We start from the raw sequence: 16,958 nt of genomic DNA, 5'->3' as shown, positions 1-16,958 counted from the left end.
AAAAGAAAAGAGTTTAAAGAAATAACAAAACTGTTCAAAAGACCAGAAAATTTTGGCTTTGGATTCAAGATTCACAAAAAGTTATCCAAAAACTCCCCCAAAATTCTGAGAAATGGACAGAAACATTTTAAGGGATGTAGCAGGTTGTTAAACGACCGTGTAGCACACAAAATTCCAGTAAGGAAGAAGCCACAGGTTGTGGGGAGATCTGCCGTTGGACAAAAATGTCATATCCCGGCTGGGCGTGGTGGCTCACTCCTGTAATCCCAGCACTTTGGGAGGCCGAGGTGAGCGGATCACAAGGTCAGGAGATCGAGACCATCCTGGCTAACACGGTGAAACTGCGTCTCTACTAAAAATACAAAAAATTAGCCAGGTGTGGTGGCAGACGCCTGTAGTCCCAGCTACTCGGGAGGCTGAGGCAGGAGAATGGCGTGAACCCAGGAGGTGGAGCTTGCAGTGAGCCGAGATCGCGCCACTGCACTCCAACCTGGGTGACAGAGTGAGACTCCTTCTCAAAAAAACAAAACCAAACCAAAAAAATGTCATATCCCTCCCACTGGTGTTTGGTCAAAGGCCCTGAAACAGGCCCCTGTGAGCTGAGACCCTCCTCATCTCAGCCTGGTGGTCCCTTCTGAAGGGTTCCTCCCTAGCCTCAACCTTGTCCTCCCAGGGAGGCCCTGAAGGCTGGTCCCAGGACCACAAACCCCAGCTCCACTCTGGGAGCCTGACTGTGGCCCACTTCCCACCATCTGGGAGGTCCTCACATGCCCTACACACACACACACACACACACACACACACACACACACACACACACACACACACACACACACACACACACGTGCACGTGCACACGTTCCCACCCCATGCCCTCCCCTAATCTCTACAGCTGCTGCACCCATGTCACCTCCTCCAGGAAGCCTTCCCAAACAGGCCAGTACACCTACCAGTGTCAAAGCCCCCTCAAAGCTCATCACTCCCTGTCTTGACCTCCACATCTTGACCTCCACAAGGCCAGTGCTGTCTGTAGTTTCTAGCCCTGGGCCCCATAAGCAGCTCTTCTTCCCTCTGCCCAGTGCCAGGCCTGAGCTAAGAAGCTTTGTGCCCCTTCTCAGGACCCTCATGACACCCCATGACACAGAACACTGAGGTCCAGAGAGGAGAGGCTTCTGCTCTGTCCTTGCAGTGGGAGAAGGGGGGCTGGGATTCCAATCTTGCCCTAAATTGGGGATTAGGGATGTGAAAAGTTGGGGATTAGGGGTGTGAAAAGCTGGGGGTGTCCCTGGGATCCACCTTCATGACTTTCTCTCCCTGGGGGGGAGCCACAGGAAGGGCTTCCTCGTTCACAACCCACCCCACAGATCTGCTCTGCTCGGTTTAGTAACCACAGGCCATAGGGAGGCAGCCTTCCCAGCCCCAGTCCAGGTCTCCTGCAAGGAATTTACTTTGCAAATGTAAATATTTGCTTCCAGTGGCCAGAGCCAGGGGTTAGGGTCGGAGCTGGGGCTGGGAGCTCCAAGAACTCTCCAGCCCAATCAGGAGCCTCCGGGAAGGCTTAGTCTATGTCCAGCCTGGCCTCCTCTTCAGGGTAGGCAAAGTTCCTATTTAATTCCTGTGCGCTCACTTTATACGTGGCCCGTGCCAGGCACTGGGGATGTGGGAGTGCCAGGCACTGGGGATGTGGGAGTGCCAGGCACTGGGGATGTGGGAGTGCCACGCACTGGGGATGTGGGAGTGCCACGCACTGGGGATGTGGGAGTGCCAGGCACTGGGGATGTGGGAGTGCCAGGCACTGGGGATGTGGGAGTAACGGTGGCAGGATGGGGGTCAACCTAGCCAGGTGGAAGCACCCACTGGGTTGCAGGCAGAGCAGCGACTTGCTGGCCACTGCCAAGGCCGTGTATGGGAGACAAAGCCGGTGTGGGCAGGGGGTTCAAACAGAGGGAGGGTGAGGTTCAGGGGATGCAGGCAGGGGCTGAGAGAGTGGAGGAGGCAGCCATGTCGGCCGGGCATGCAGGATGGGCTGGCAGGAGGTGGGGGTTGCTGGGTGGTGGATGTAGGTGGATTTGCAATGTTTAGCCCTCAGATTCTGAATCTGCAAAGTAAAGCTCAGACTTAGCACCATACCTGGAGCCTGGTTAGGATGAAAGAGATGAGTGTGGACAGCGCCCAGCCCTGGATGGTAGAAGAGACCAAGGAGCCCAGGAAGGGCCTGGGCTAGAATCTCAGTCTGTCTTTAGGCTATTTTAAAATTTTATTTTTAGAGACAGGATCTTGCTCTGTCACCTAAGCCGGAGTGCAGTGGCAGGATCACAGCTCACTGCAGACTTGAACTCCTGGACTCAAGCAATCCTCCTGCCTCAGCCTCCCAAGTAGGCAGGACTACAGGTGTGCACCACCATGCCCAGCTAATTTTTTAACTTTTTTTTCTGAGATAGGGTCTTGCTATGCTGCCCAGGCTAGTCTTGAACTTCTGGCCTCAAGCAATCCTCCTGCCTTGGCCTCCCAAAGTGCTCGGATTACAGGTGTGCGCTGCTGTGCCTGGCCCATTCTTAGGCTATTTTGTGGTCAACCTCGGGCAAGTGTCCCTCCTCTGGTTCCTCTTCTTGGAAGACAAGGGCTGTGAGGAACCATGGATGGGGAAGGGATATGTATGCTGGGGACAATGGGACCTATGAGGGGGAAGCAGAGGCAACTCAGCTCCAGGGGGCCCATGTGGAGGGGAGAGGAGGGAGGAGAGGGAGCCCCGGCCTCTCTATCTTTCTATCTAGGATGAGCTGGGGCTGAGACCGGCTTCTGCCAGCCTCACAGCATCCCAGCTGTCTGAACACGCTCCCGGGGACATCCTCAGCCAGCACTGCTGCAGGGGAAAGATCCCTGATTGCACAGACTGACCGGGTTTGAGCCCACCTCCTCAGCTCACAGGCTGCTCCCCTGGACAAGGCATTCCCCTCTCTGAGCCTCAGTTTCTGCATCTGCGCCTTCTGTACCATGACCTGCAGGCGGGTGTGCCTTGCAGCGCCCAGCATGGAGGACGGTGGCAGCTTTCCTTCCCCTTGTCCTATTATTGCAGGAGGATCTGGGGCAGGGGGATGCCACATAACTCAGGTCGGCACCCTGGGGAGAAACCTGGCGACAATACTTGCTTGCTGTGTGACCTTATGTGAGACCTACGCCCTCTCTGAGCTTCATTTTCATCATCCGGACAGTGGGGCTGATCTGTCTGCAGGAAGCCTCAAGAGGCAGAGTGACATGGGGTTTACTGCGGCAGCCTCACTGTCAGCAGAGCCCACTGGCCCAGGCACTCAGGGGGTCAGGCCCAGGCCCAGGCCCAGAAAAGGTGATTGTGGGGCTCGGCCCGCCCTCCTGACATGGCCCTGGCATTGTGCCCACTCCTCCCTGCCCACTTGGTGCATTCTGGCCTTGGTTCTTCCTCACCCATTGTTTCTGATAAGCCCTATTGTTTCTGATGAGAGGCGGCCAGGTGACCCCTTGGCCAGCCCCACCTCCTGAGGCCTGGGGGCACAGAAGCTTGCTCAGACAGGTCCCAATCTTGGCTCTCACCAGCTGAGTGAACTCGGGCCAGTCCCATCACCTCTCTGAGCCTCAGTTTCTCCATCTGTAAAATGGAGCCCGTTCTAGCCCCTTCTCCACAGGTTGCCACGGACATCAAATGAGACAATCCTCATTTGTCACAAAGTGAACATCCCCATTCTGCAGAAAACCAGGGCCCAGCGCCGTGATGTCCTTCACTAGAGCCTACCAGCCTCACAGAGACTCAAGGTCCATTTCTTGAGCAGCTGACTATGAAGTGGGGTCTCAGAGGCAGGAGGCAGGACTGTGTCTGCCAGGTCGCCATGCAATCCCCAGCATGGAGTAGGTGGTGGGGGAGCAGGATGGGAGAGGAAGACATTTGTGGAGTATCTACCATGAGCCAAGCATGAGTGCTACTTCTTCATGCTGGGTGACTTCCAGATAAAGCCAAGGTTCAGAGAGGAGAAGTGACTTGCCCCAAGTCACACAGCAGAGTGCAGCTGATTTAGGGCTGGATTCCAGAATGGCAGGTGTTCCCTCTCCTCCTTTGGCCCACCCCAGGCTGCCCTGGGCCCTGTTGGCCCTGCTGATGCAGCTCTATGGCTCGAGGGTCAAGAGACAGCACTGGGCAGGTGACAAGACTGGGCACCAGCAGAAGCAGCAGCTTGGGAACCCAGCCTGAACCCAACTATGGGAGGAAGGGCAGAGACCAGGGTCCCCTGGCAATGTCCCTATGCCTCTCTGCTCCCCATTCCTAGGACCCCAGCAGAGTTTTCTAGAATAGTGCATGCATCCACTCACCCACCTCCCTTTCCTCCACAGACTCCACCATTTCATCCTAGCAATATCCAGGGAGGCAGACTCTTATCATCCTGCCCATTTCCCAGGTGAGGACACTGAGGCTGAATGTGGAGGAGCCCGGGCTGCTGAAGGCACACACAGCAGCTTGGTGCCTTTTAGTGACGGTACCTTTCCCTTCGAGTGGGCAGGAGAAGAATGCTGCCTGGAGTGCAGCAACCCCAAGCCCAGGGCCCTTGCACAATGACTTGCACAAGCATGGGAAGTCCCCGGCCCAAGGCCATGCAGCTGGTGTGTGGCAGAGCTGGCCCGGCCCAGGAAGCCTCAGCTATCCCATACCCACGCTGGGACCTGAAGGCCCCACAGAGGGAGCTGGCCTGGCTCCATTGCCTGGCTCATGCCCCTGCCTTAGCATCAGCAGAGCCCCCAGCCCTTGGCCTGGCTCCTGGACTCACGGCCTCCAGCAGCTAGATTCAAGGGCACGGGTGCTGTCCCCACCTGTCCTCTCCCTCACCCGCTCCTTGAAGGCCCCAGAGACCAGGAAGGTCTGCCCTTGGGAGGGCAGCCAGGGACAGAATGGCCTTTGTCTGGGGAGGCCCTGCCTGGGCCCAGGCGGCCCCCATGCCCTGGGGATTCGGCCCTCCCCTCCACAGCACCTCTGTAGTCTCCTTGGCAGCCGCGCCTCCTGGCTGGCTCTCCCGCCCCTCGGCCCCACCTGCCTTCCCCTCTCCCTTCCACCAGCAACAAGAGGGTGCTGCTCCTGGCTCCCCTTCAAACGTCTGTCCACCCGCTCCAGCCTCCCACACCGGCACTTGTGACTGCCTCTCTGCAGGAGTGTTTGGCATGGGGCGTCTCGGCTCTCCCTGTAGGCACCCGGTTTCTCCCCGGCTTCACTGGGTACTCCTCTACCCCATGTCAGAACCTGCCAGACCCCTCCCCACTGTGTGGTGAGTTCTGAACCCCATCCCCATGGCTGTGTGCCTCTGGGCACTCCACTCCACCTCACTGGGCCTCAGTCACTCTATCTGCGAACTGGGCTGTTGAGGGTCCCCGGGAGGTGAAGTGTGCACATCTCCCAAGAAACACCTGTGAGCCGTGGCTTCTGGAAGCACCATGTTCCTTTGAGTCAGAGGCTACATTTTCGCACATTTGTGTTTCCGGAATTGGGGTACGTCCTGAGACTGATGTTCACGTTCATGTGCTGCTTTGGGGGCCCTGAATGCTTCTGTCCCTTGAGCTGTCTCTGAGCCTGGTTCTCAGGATGGTTCTGGGCCAGCCCATCCTCTTTAGCGCCATGCTTGGAAACACAGCTCTTGGTGTCCAAAAATCTGCTGCTCATGGGTTCAGCCAGGCGGTGAGGAAGGGAGAGGCCTGGGCTACTCAGCAGAGGGGCAGGTGCCTGGAGGAGAGGAGAGGGTTCTGCAGGGGAGAGTGTGGCCAGGCTCCTGGGAGGCCCAGGCTGCCTCCTCTGTGCCCCTGCAGGGTGCTTAGCCCTGAGCCACCCAGAGGTACACACAGTGAAGCCAGGTCGGGTGAGAGAAGTCCCTGAGCCTGGAACACGCTCTGCACACAAGGGCCCAGCCGAGCCCTCCCATCCCTGGAGCCCAGGGGCGGGGGGCGGGGAGTGCAGCCTGGCAGACAGACAGAGGTGTGTGCCCCTCCCCTTCCTGAGCCTCGGTTTCCTCATCTGCAGGATAGGTAAAACCGTTCTTACCTCTCTGACCCATGAACTGACTAAAATGGTTCTTTGTTTCCCTGTAATGTCTGTTATTGTGTCATACAGAAATGTCTGGATGGGTTTCCCCGAGTGTGGAGGAAAGACTTAGGATGGCATGACTTAAAATGTGAGCTATGCAGCATGTATAATATTCTTCTGGGGGTCCTGAGAGTCTCCCAAGAGGCAAGCGGTCACCGTGGGGGGCAGGGGGGACAACAAGCACTGACTGTGTCTGAACCAGGCTCTGTGCAGCTGGCCCTAGCAGGCACGGCACTGTGCATGACTGAGTAACAGTTCACGGCTCCATGCACCTGCAGGGAGGCACCTGGCCTGCTGTCGCGGGGCTCCGGGAGCCGGCCGGGCAGTCCTACCTTCCTCGCAGCTCACTCCCGAGTGCCCAGGGCAGCACCTCCACTCACGGGCGGTCACTATCTTGTACATCACCTTGTATGTGGGTCTCACCACAGTTCTGTAGCTGAAAGAGTCCCCAGGTGGCCCAGCTGAGACAGGGTCCTCCACGACCTCTCCCACTGCCTTGGACACCCATGGGGACAAACCCAGAGCTTCCAGGATCCTCTGCTGCCTCCAGATCCCTTTGGAGGCTCTCTCCTCCTGCATTTTGGGATTCAGCCCTTCCATCCCCCCACCACCTTGCCACAGGGATCGGAGATTGGATACCAGCTGGACAGGAAGACCCTGCAGGCTGGGCTAGCCTGAGCCCAGCAGTGAATACTCACTGAGTAAAGGAATGCAGGCAAATGGTGTATCCCTCCCTCAGGAAGCCCTCCAGGGTGCTTCAACAGCACAGGGGATAGGCTGAGAATGGTGTCGGCTGATGCTGCCTTTGCTCCGCCCACCCTGGGGTCCAGTCTTCCCCCACATTCCCCATGCAGTCCCCCAATCAGGCCTTTGCCCAAACTGGGCCTCCACCTGGAATGCCATCAGCTCCTTCTCCACCTCATTTACCTGCTCCCCGGACAGCTCATGGGCCAGGGGCAGTTCTGCAGCACTCGCTGAAGGTAGGTGCCATTCTGCACATGGCATGAGATGGTGCGGGTCACCACATAGGAGCACCAGTTCCTGAAACAGACCCAAAGAGAGGAAACTCAGGTACCGGGGACTCCAGGAGGATGGGTGAGGACGTCCGTGTTCTCTTCAAGAGCCCCGAATCCCCAGGAAGCGAGAACCCCTGAGCTTGTAAAGTCATTTGGGCCCAAATGGCTGGTGGGAGTCTCTGTGGCTGAGGGGTGAATGTCATGGCCCTGGGGGTGGGGCTGTGCAGAGAGCTCTCGGTAGGTCTTGAGGAATGAATGGCAGGGGAAAGATGGAAGCGGGCCATCTTCCCCTGAGTTCTCCCTCCCCAACTTCTCTCCTCTCTAACTTTGACCCATCCAGGCCATCATCACTGCCTGGCTCTTGCCTGGACAACTACAGTGAGTGGCCTCTCCATCTGCCCCTCGGTCCCTCCCTAGAGGGAGTGTCACAGAATGGAAACCTGCCTACATCCTTGCCTTGCCTACCCAACTCCCCAACCCTCAGGATCTCCTGTACCCACACCTGCCCCAGGCTTTTGCTGGTGCTGGGCCCTCTGCCTGGAGTGCCCTTCCTCCGCTTCTCCCCGTGGCACCTCCTACCCTCAAAGCCCGGATGTGACATGGCCTATTCCCTCCATCCTTTCCCATCTTCACCCTGACCCGAGCAGTTCTGATGGTGCCCTGCCCTGGCTCCCGCAGCATCTGCACACCTGTCACGCTGAATTAAGCTACCAATTTGTGCCTGCCCCCTCTGCCAGCATGCAAAAGGAGAGGCCCTGTCTCACTCATTCCCATGTCCCCTCCGTGGGACGGCTGGGATGTGTAATCAATGCCCCAAGCCCAGAGGACTGACTTCTCCAAACACCAACTAATAATCAGAGTGCACTGCACATATTGAGCACTTATTGTATGCAAAGGGTATTTACACTATCCTCTAATGGTGAGGAAGGTACCCCCACCCTGTTTTTACAGAGGGGAAACTGAGGCTTGGGGAGGTGAAGACAACTGCTTATGTCACAGATGGTGCATGGAGGAGCCAGATTTGAACCCAGCAATGTGGATGGCCTAGCCCAGCCTCTGACTCCATCCCAGAGCCTCAGCTCCCATCTTCTCCTCATCTCCTTGAGCCACGGTCTGTGGCTCTGTGAACACCCCGGCCTGGGAACCTGCTGACCCCAGGCTTGAGGGCAGGAAGAAAGTCTGGGAGGGGTGGGGGACCCAGGCTGAGAAGGGTCACCTGAAACCATCCCTCCTTCCCCAGCCCCTGCAAAAAGCACAGGGCCCGTGACCCTGTGCAGGGCTGAGGGCTGCTGAGCACCTGGAATGTCCCAGCCATCACAGAGACTCCCATGCCCACCACAGTGCGGCCCCCACTCGCTGCAGCCCTGCCCCCACCCCAGACCACCAGAAGGAGAAACTCCTGGGCCAGGACCAGGCAACTAATTCAATTTAGGGCCCTGTGGAATTCCCTTCATCTTTCTGTGCCACACCAGAATCAGTGCTGGAAGACAAAACAACCTAGGTATGGTCCTGCAGGTGGGAAGGCTGGGAGAAGGGATGGTTGAGTTTGGCCCATGAAGCAGGAGAAGCTCAACAGAGCCCTTGGCCAGCCATCCCATGCAGAGGTGACAGGTGCCTGCCATGGCACCATCAGAAATGGCACAAAACTGGGAACAGCCTAAATAGCTATGCAGCCACCAGACACGGGAAACCAGATGCTGTGACAAAGCCCGAGGTCTCCGCATGCTGACCTGAGACCCAGCTATCACACCTATTTACCGGGAGAAAAAAAGCAGACAAAGACCAACGGATACACAGTGATTGCATTTCTATTACATTAAGAGAGAGACAGAACGTCAACTATTTCTACATGCGTGCACATGTACAGATATGTGCATATAAAGTGAGAAAAAAATGACACTTTTCTCAAACTGCCACGATGGGAGCAAGGAGGGCTTTCCATCTGCTCTGTCTACTACACGAACAGTAGCTATGTTTATCATGCTTGCTGCACGCCAGGAGCTGTGCCCAGAGCCTTCCACGTGTTCGCTCAGTTAAATTCTCACACTCTATTAAAAAGCCACTTCAGTCCGGGCACGGTGGCTCATGCCTGTAATCCCACCACTTTGGCAGGCCGAGATGGGTGGATCACCTGAGGTCAGGAGTTCGAGACCAGCCTGGGCAACATGGTGAAACCCTGTCTCTACTAAAAACACAAAAAATTAGCCGGGTGTGATGGTGGGAGCCTGTAATCCCAGCTACTCAGGAGGCTGAGGAAGGAGAATTGCTTGAATCTGGGAGGCGGAGGTGGCAGTGAGCTGAGATCGCACCATTGCATTCCAGCCTGGGTAACAGAGTGAGACTCCGTATCAAAAAAAAAAAAAAAGCCACTTTACAGATGGGAAGAATGAGACTCTGGGGTCCAGGACGTGCCCCAGGCACCCATGATAGGCGGCACAGTCAGGGTTGGAACTCAAGTCCCTCTGGCTCCAGAGCTTGCACTCTCAACCCTAGGCTAGAAGTGTTTCTCCTAATGAGTAGGTGAAGATTTCAGCCCTTTTGGAGGCTGAGGCAAGGAGGATCGCTTGAGGCCAAGAGTTCAAGACCAGCCTGGGCAACATGGTGAGAACCCCATCTCTATAAAAAAAAATTTTTTAATTAAAAAAAAAAGGTCGGGTGCAGTGGCTTACGTCTGTAATCCCAGCACTTTGGCAGGCCAAGGCAGGTGGATCACTTGAAGATCAGGAGTTCGAGACCAGCCTGGGCAACATGGCAAAACCTCGTCTCTACTAAAAATACAAAAATTAGCTGGGCGTGGTGGTGTGCGCCTGTAATCCCAGCTACTTAGGAGGCTGAAGCAGGAGAATCATTTGAACCCGGGAGGCAGAGGTTGCAGTGAGCCCAGATCGTGCCACTGCACTCCAGCCTGGGCGGCAGAGCGAAACTCTGTCTCAAAACAAAAAAAAACCAGAGGTGTGGTTTTGAACCTGTTAGGGTTGAATATGGAGAGTGGGGGCATAAGCCCCTTTAGAAAATTGCTGTGAATCATGGCTCCTCTCCAGAAATATGCATAAAACTTGGTGTACAGGTTAAGGGGGTTCAGAGGCTCCTTGGAGCCTATGTGACACTCACCAGGCTGGCCCAGGGGCTTCGTGAGTGAAGGAGGGAGGGAGGAAGAGGACAATCTGGGCAGAGGACAGTCGGAAGCTCTGGAGACAGGAAAGGGCCCCTGGACACAGAATGAATACACTATGCCAGTGAGCAGATGCTCGCAAACACACAGTGCCTGCACACGCAAATGCACACACACATATGCACACACAGGCACACAGGGGCAAATATGCATGGCAGTGAGCACGTGCACACAGACACACATAGGCATATGTACACACAATGCATGGACACACGTGTTCATGCACACAGATCCACACAAACACACAGACACATACACACACACATGCACACACAGGCACACAGGGCAAATACGCACTGCAGTGAGCATGTGCACACAGACACACATAGGCATATGTATACACAATGCATGGACACACGGGCCTCCATGTGCACACACAGATCCACATAAACACACAGCTACATACATGCACACAAACGCACACAGACAGGCTAAGGCAAATCCAGCAGGACACTTAATCACAGAAATGACTGTCCTCCCTGCACACAAGTCCATACCTGCAGATACAGGGCTCTGTGCCCTCACACATTCACATATACACAGTCATCGGCTCTGTCACATGCACATAGACAGACCAAAGCAGGCCCAGAGGGGCACACAGTCACAGTCAAACCTTCTCCCTGCAAATGCGTTCACACTTGCACACACACTGACACACCTGCACACGCACACACACACACATGCCCTCTCGCATGGACGCAGATAGGCTGAAGTTGTGATCTCTGGGCATGTCCACACAGGGCCCCACAGTGCTCTCATTCATGTACACCCATGCACACGCAGGCACATGTGTACACACACACACACACTTCTCACACGTACACAAACAGGTGAAGGCAGGCCCAGCAGGGCACTGTTGGCCATCTTCTCACACATATCTATACAGGCACGCACAGAGCCATCTGCCCTCACACACACACGTGGACAACAGCCCTCACATGCCCAGCCTCCAGACTAGGCAGGTAGAGGTGGGCCTGTGATGGTCCACAATGGCCAGAGCTGTCCTTCTTTTTACCAGCGCGGAGCTAGAGAAAAAAAAACAGTATTTTTCCTTCTTCTTCCTTAATTAAAATCTCCACCATTGGTGCGTGCCTGTAGTCGCAGCTATTTGGGAGGCTGAGGTGAGAGGATCGCTTCAGCTCAGGAGTTTGAGGCTGCAATGAGCTATAATCATGCCACTGCACTACAGCCTGGGCAACAGAGTGACACCTTGTCTCTTAAAAAAATTCTTGGCCGGGTGCAGTGGCTCACACCTGTAATTCCAACACTTTGGGAGGCTGAGGCGGGCGGATCACCTGAGGTCGGGAGTTTGAGACCAGCCTGACCAACATGGAGAAACCCCGTCTCTACTAAAAATACAAAATTAGCCAGGCATGGTGGCGCATGCCTGTATAACTAGGCAGGAGAATCGCTTGAACCCAGGAGGCAGAGCTTGCGGTCAGCCAAGATCATGCCATTGCACTCCAGCCTGGGCAACAGCAGCGAAACTCCGTCTCAAAAAAAAAAAAAAAAAAAAAATTTGCCATGTGGGTCCCTGCCTGGTTGCCACAATCTGGACTGTGCTTGAATCCTCTCCTTAGGAGACATGGAGCTGGTGGCCGGCTAGGCAGACCTTTTGGACAGGAGAGGACACTCATGCCAGGTGGAGTTCAAGTTTAGTCCCTTGCCCCCTCCACCTGGGGATCACTAATAATTACCCCATCCCCCACCTTGAGGACCCCAGCCCCAGGACTCCTAGCATCAGCCCGAGCTCCTCCACAGGGTCCCAGCCTGGCCCTGCCACCCTCCTGCGCCTCTATCCACCTTACAGGGGTAGCAGGAGGCTCTTTCTAAAGTGCAGACTTAATGTTGCCACCACCCACTGTGGAGTCCGCAGCCCACCATGACTCCCTATAGCCCTGCAAGTGCTGCCCTTCACTTTTTATTCTGCTCGCCTCTCCTGCACACTCATGCAGCCCCTTCTCCCACCTCTGATCTTAGCATATGAAGATCTCTCTGCCTGGAAAGCCCCTCCCTCTTGCTCCAGCCAACTCTTATTCATCCTTTGGGTCTCAGCCCTCAGGCCCACGCAGGAGTTGGGCATCACCCATTAGCCACTCACAATAGCCCTGGGCTTTACTCACTCAGGCAGGTGTTGGAGGAGGGCATGAGCTGGGACCAAGTTTGTGTAGGGCTCAGCCTGAGGACGCTCAGCGATGTTTGTTAAATGACTGAATGATGGAGAACAGGCAGCAGCTCCGGGCAGAGGAGCTGGGACCCGAGGTTTCCACAGATGAAGGGACCCATCCCAATGTGCTCCATCCCTGCAGCCCCTGGGGGCTTCCTTCCCTGGGGTGTGGTCATTGATAAGCTGCCCAAGTGCTGGGTGAGGCTGGGCAGTGGGGCGGGTAAGGGCAGGGGCTGGGAAGAGGTGGCACTTCCCTCCTGGGCCCAACACTTCTGCCCACTCGGGACCTCCAGGCCCCCAGAGGCCTCCAGGAGGGGAGAAACAGGCCAGACCAGCTCAGCCTGGCACCGGCCACCCCCACAAGGGCCCCCCACCTACACCCACACTCCACCCCCTGCCACGAGGGGCCCAGGGGACTTTGTCTCTGTAGGGCCCAGGGCTGCGATCCGGAACAGTGATAGGGGCTAATTGCAGGAGGCAGCCAAGCGGGCCCAGGGCCAAGGGCTGTGATGAAAAGAAGAAAGGACCGGGCGGGCGGGGGTGGTATGATGAGAGCCAGAGCCCTGCAGTGGGGGCGAAGTTCCAGCCCTGGCTCTGCTGCTTCCTACATCGGTGACCTTGGACAAGGCCCTGACCCTCTCTGGACCTCATTTTGTCCATCTGCAAATGGGGACAGCAGAATTTCCTCCAGCGGGGGAATTTTCACTCAAAGCCCTTAGCACAGTGCTAATAGCTATTGTTCTTTCCTGTTCCTGGACTGAGGGGCTCAGGCCCAGACACGTGCCCCACACCCAGCAGCTGTGGTCCAGGGGCTTCCCTGGGGATTGGGGACACCAGCACAGTACCTTCTTCACAAGGTCTTCCCCTCGGAATAGGGATTATCAGGTTCTGCATTTTACAGAGGGGAAAACTGAGGCTCCAAGAGAAAGCACCTACCCAGGTCACCCCTGTGGGCATCAACTGGGATTGGAGCCCCCTAGAGAGAGCTTGGGGCAGATCCCCTCCATTTTAGAGCCCTCCATTCTCCCTGATTCTAGGGTTTGCCGGAAGGAAGCTGGTGCTGCAGGGGCGAGAGATCTGGGCTGGTGAAGGCTTGAACCCTCAGCTGAAACGCTGAGATGAGTGGTTAAAGGAAGCGGAATCCAGGCTTAGAAGGACCTCAGTGGGGCAGGAAGCAGCCCCAGGGGCAGGGGCAAGCCAAGGCAGCTCTGAATAGCCCTTGGGCACCCTGGTTCCGGGGGTCTCCAAGTGTCACCACATTCCTGGGGCAAGGGGCGGCCCCCTGGATGCCTTCCCAGGCCACCCCCTCTCCAGGACAAAGCCTCTTTTCTGCATCTGGTCCCTTGGCTGCCAAGGGGTGCCTGGGGTGCTGGGGTGTGGGTGGCAGGAAGGCTGACAGGGCATGACATCCCCAGGCTGTCTCCAGTGACGTGGGGATGGGGCCACAAGTGGAGGTCCTGGTAGCCCACAGACTCCTCAAGCTCCAGGTCCCTACCCCCATGTGACATGATTGATAGCAGGAACCACTGCAGGTGAGGCCCAGTGCTGGTCCTTCCTACGAGGAAAGAAGGAAACTGAGAGCAAAACTGAGACCCATGGCCAGGAAGTGACCCACTTGAGGTCACACATCAAGCCTGTAACGCAAGGAATTCTGTCTCCATTCTGTCCAGGGCTGGAGCCCCTAACTCCTAATCACGACTACAAACCTTTCCTGGTGCCCCCAAGCCGACAACCTCTTTCTCTCTTCCAGGAAGGCTGCTGGGGAGAAAAAGCCACTGGATTTGGAAATTGACTGGTCTGGATTGAGGTGCCACTTTTCCTCTGTAGGCCTCAGACTCCTTTTTTTTTTTATTATTATTATTATACTTGAAGTTTTAGGGTACATGTGCACAATGTGCAGGTTAGTTACATATGTATACATGTGCCATGCTGGTGTGCTGCACCCAGTAACTCGTCATTTAGCATTAGGTATATCTCCTAATGCTATCCCTCCCCCCTCCCCCCACCCCACAACAGTCCCCAGAGTGTGATGTTCCCCTTCCTGTGTCCATGTGTTCTCATTGTTGAATTCCCATCTATGAGTGAGAACATGCGGTGTTTGGTTTTTTGTCCTTACGATAGTTTACTGAGAATGATGATTTCCAATTTCATCCACGTCCCTACAAAGTACATGAACTCATCATTTTTTACGGCTGCATAGTATTCCATGGTGTATATGTGCCACATTTTCTTAATCCAGTCTATTATTGTTGGACATTTGGGTTGGTTCCAAGTCTTTGCTATTGTGAATAGTGCTGCAATAAACATACGTGTGCACGTATCTTTATAGCAGTATGATTTATAGTCCTTTGGGTATATACCCAGTAATGGGATGTAGGCCTCAGCCTCCTTATCTGTACAATGGGTGCAATAGCGTTGCCCACAGGGCTTTTGGGATGCTCAGGCTACTGTGATAGGCTTCTGTCAACACATGGAGTGACAGTCCCCAGTGACCACCAGATACCTGGTTATAGCCACCATCCTGCTCCCACCCAGGAGACCCTGGGAGGTGAGGAGCCCAGGCTGGGAAGCCCTGCCTTGAACTGGCTGCAGGGCAGTCTGGGCCTTAAGCTGTCGCCACTGTCATCCTGAGCCTAACAGTGGGATTTCTGAGTTCATAGTCTCTGTCCTCTTAGCATCTGGGATCCTGGAGGCTCACATCCATGCTCTGGGCAGGTCATGTTCCCTCTCTGAGCCTCATCTTCCTCCTCTATGAAACAGAATCATAAAAAGTGTACCTCCAAGCAACTGGGAAGATTCTGGAGCTGATGAATGCAGGTAATGGGGCCAACTGAGGCTAACTGTTGTCTGCACACAATAGGCGGTGGCTGTAACATCTGCCACACCTCCACCCCTGTCTCAGACAACTGCCCTTCTGGCCTCTGATGCTTCAACCACCTCCATCCTCCAGCCCTGCCCATGTCAACCGCTCTTGCTAGCCCAGCAGGGGCATGCTGGCCCCTGACCACTGGGAAAGGAGAATTTCTGAAAAGAATTAAAGAATTGAGGCCGTAGGGGGTGGGGGCCGCGCAGGCCTTTGAGTGGGATGAAAAGGCCTGGAGAGGCCTGGCTACTCCACATTGTCTGCCTTGGACAACAGCGGCTGGCCTTTAGGAGGGGACCCTGGCTGGAGCTGCAGCCAGGACAATGGCCAGGGCAGGTTCAAACACTGTCATCAAGAAGAGAAGGGCAGATTTGCAACCCAGCTCTTCAGTGAGTAGCCCATGAGTCTAAAAGATGATGCCAATTCCCTAGGGTCTCAGTTTGTTTAACCGTTGAATGGGGACAGTTTTCTCTACCTCATTCGGTCCTTGAAGGATTGATGAGGACACTATATATAATAATGGGTCCCACCATGTCAGGTTCTGGGAGCTCCTCCGTAAAGGCCAGCAGGGAGGAGGTTCCCGGCCGCTAGGAGAGCAGAAGGAAAACCGTGCTCTCTCTTTTCTCTGTCCGAAATGCCAGGTCCCTGGGGAATCTCTGGCACTGACCCACTGGGCTGTGAGACCACCCCAGTCCCTCCTCCGAGGGAGATAAATAGCCTGGGTACAAAACAAACAAACAAAAAACAAAACAAAACAAAAAAACAGGAACAGGGAAAAGGGGAGAGAGGGTCCACGAAGAGTCGGCTAGGGGGTGTCATAGGCCTTTCCCAAGTGCAGGGGGAGGGGCCTTAGGGACAGGGGGACAGAAGGGCCAGGGCTTCGCCCTCGTTGCGCCCCTTCCCTCTCCTCTCGGGCTCCTGGGTTGAAAGGGAGGGAGTAGGGGAGGCAGCCAGCTCCGACACATGGAGTAGGGGACCCCGCACTCGCGGGAGCCTCAGCCGGACCGCGGGATGGCCGTGTCCCTGCCCTCACCCGGACTGGGGACTGGATCGCCCTCCCAATCCCGGCCCTTCCTGGAGGTGGGGGCGTGTGCGCGCCGGGACCCCCGGCCAGCGGGGTGCAAAGGCGCCGGGAGCTCTTACCTGCGTCCGGAGAACGGAGCTGCCCCGATGCTCCACGCAGCGCCGCCTCCCGGGAGCAGGAGCCCGAGGCAGAGCAGCGCCCAAGCCCGCGGGCCGCCCATGCTGCACCAGGCGCCCTCCGCGCGCGGCCCCTCGCGGTCGCCGCCCCCAGCCTGTCCTCCCCGCCTGCCTGCCCGCGCCGCCAGCCGCCCCGGACGCGCGGAGCCCGGTTTCCAGCTCCGCGGCCGTAGGGCGGGCAGGAGGCGGGCGGGGGCGGGGGCTCGCGCTCCCGGCCTCGCCCGGCCCCTCTGCGCGGCCCCCCGCCCCCTGCGCCGCCGCTGCCAACCCGGAAGGAGCCCGGAGGGGCCCGGGCGGCCAGGGCGCCCCCGCCAGGAGGCCCGCCAGGTGTCCACCTGAGCCCCATGCCCTGCGCCGCGGGGCCCTTTTGGGGCCGGGGTGCCAGCTCCTAGGTGTCCTCCCACGGGCTGTAGACTGGGAAACTGAGGCCCGGGCCACGGTCCCAGACG

General features: G+C 56.5%; 1 protein-coding gene across 7 annotated transcripts in view; it reads right to left on the bottom strand.

Annotated features, from left to right (window-relative positions):
* EMID1 (EMI domain containing 1) overlaps nt 1–16,696 on the bottom strand; it is a 54,630-nt gene extending 37,934 nt beyond the window's left edge. For 3 of the 7 annotated variants that reach the window (XR_008496813.2, XM_054470226.2, XM_063663061.1), the window contains exons 1-3: nt 16,453–16,676; nt 7,019–7,132; nt 6,424–6,527 (exon numbers count right to left, since the gene is read on the bottom strand). Coding sequence is in view for 6 of the 7 variants with exons in the window: in XM_054470226.2 (XP_054326201.2) it covers nt 6,424–6,527; nt 7,019–7,132; nt 16,453–16,553 (319 nt within the window). In the remaining variant the exon portion in view is untranslated. Of the gene's footprint in view, nt 1–6,423; nt 6,528–7,018; nt 7,133–16,452 lie in introns of all 7 variants that reach the window. The other 4 variants (XM_063663062.1, XM_063663063.1, XM_054470224.2 and 1 more) reach the window with 3 other exon arrangements.
* Nucleotides 16,697–16,958: the final 262 nt, after the last annotated feature.

This window comes from Pongo pygmaeus, chromosome 23 (genome assembly GCF_028885625.2).
Source record: "Pongo pygmaeus isolate AG05252 chromosome 23, NHGRI_mPonPyg2-v2.0_pri, whole genome shotgun sequence".
NCBI lineage: Eukaryota > Metazoa > Chordata > Mammalia > Primates > Hominidae > Pongo > Pongo pygmaeus.
This window is presented reverse-complemented; position numbering and strand designations above follow the sequence as displayed.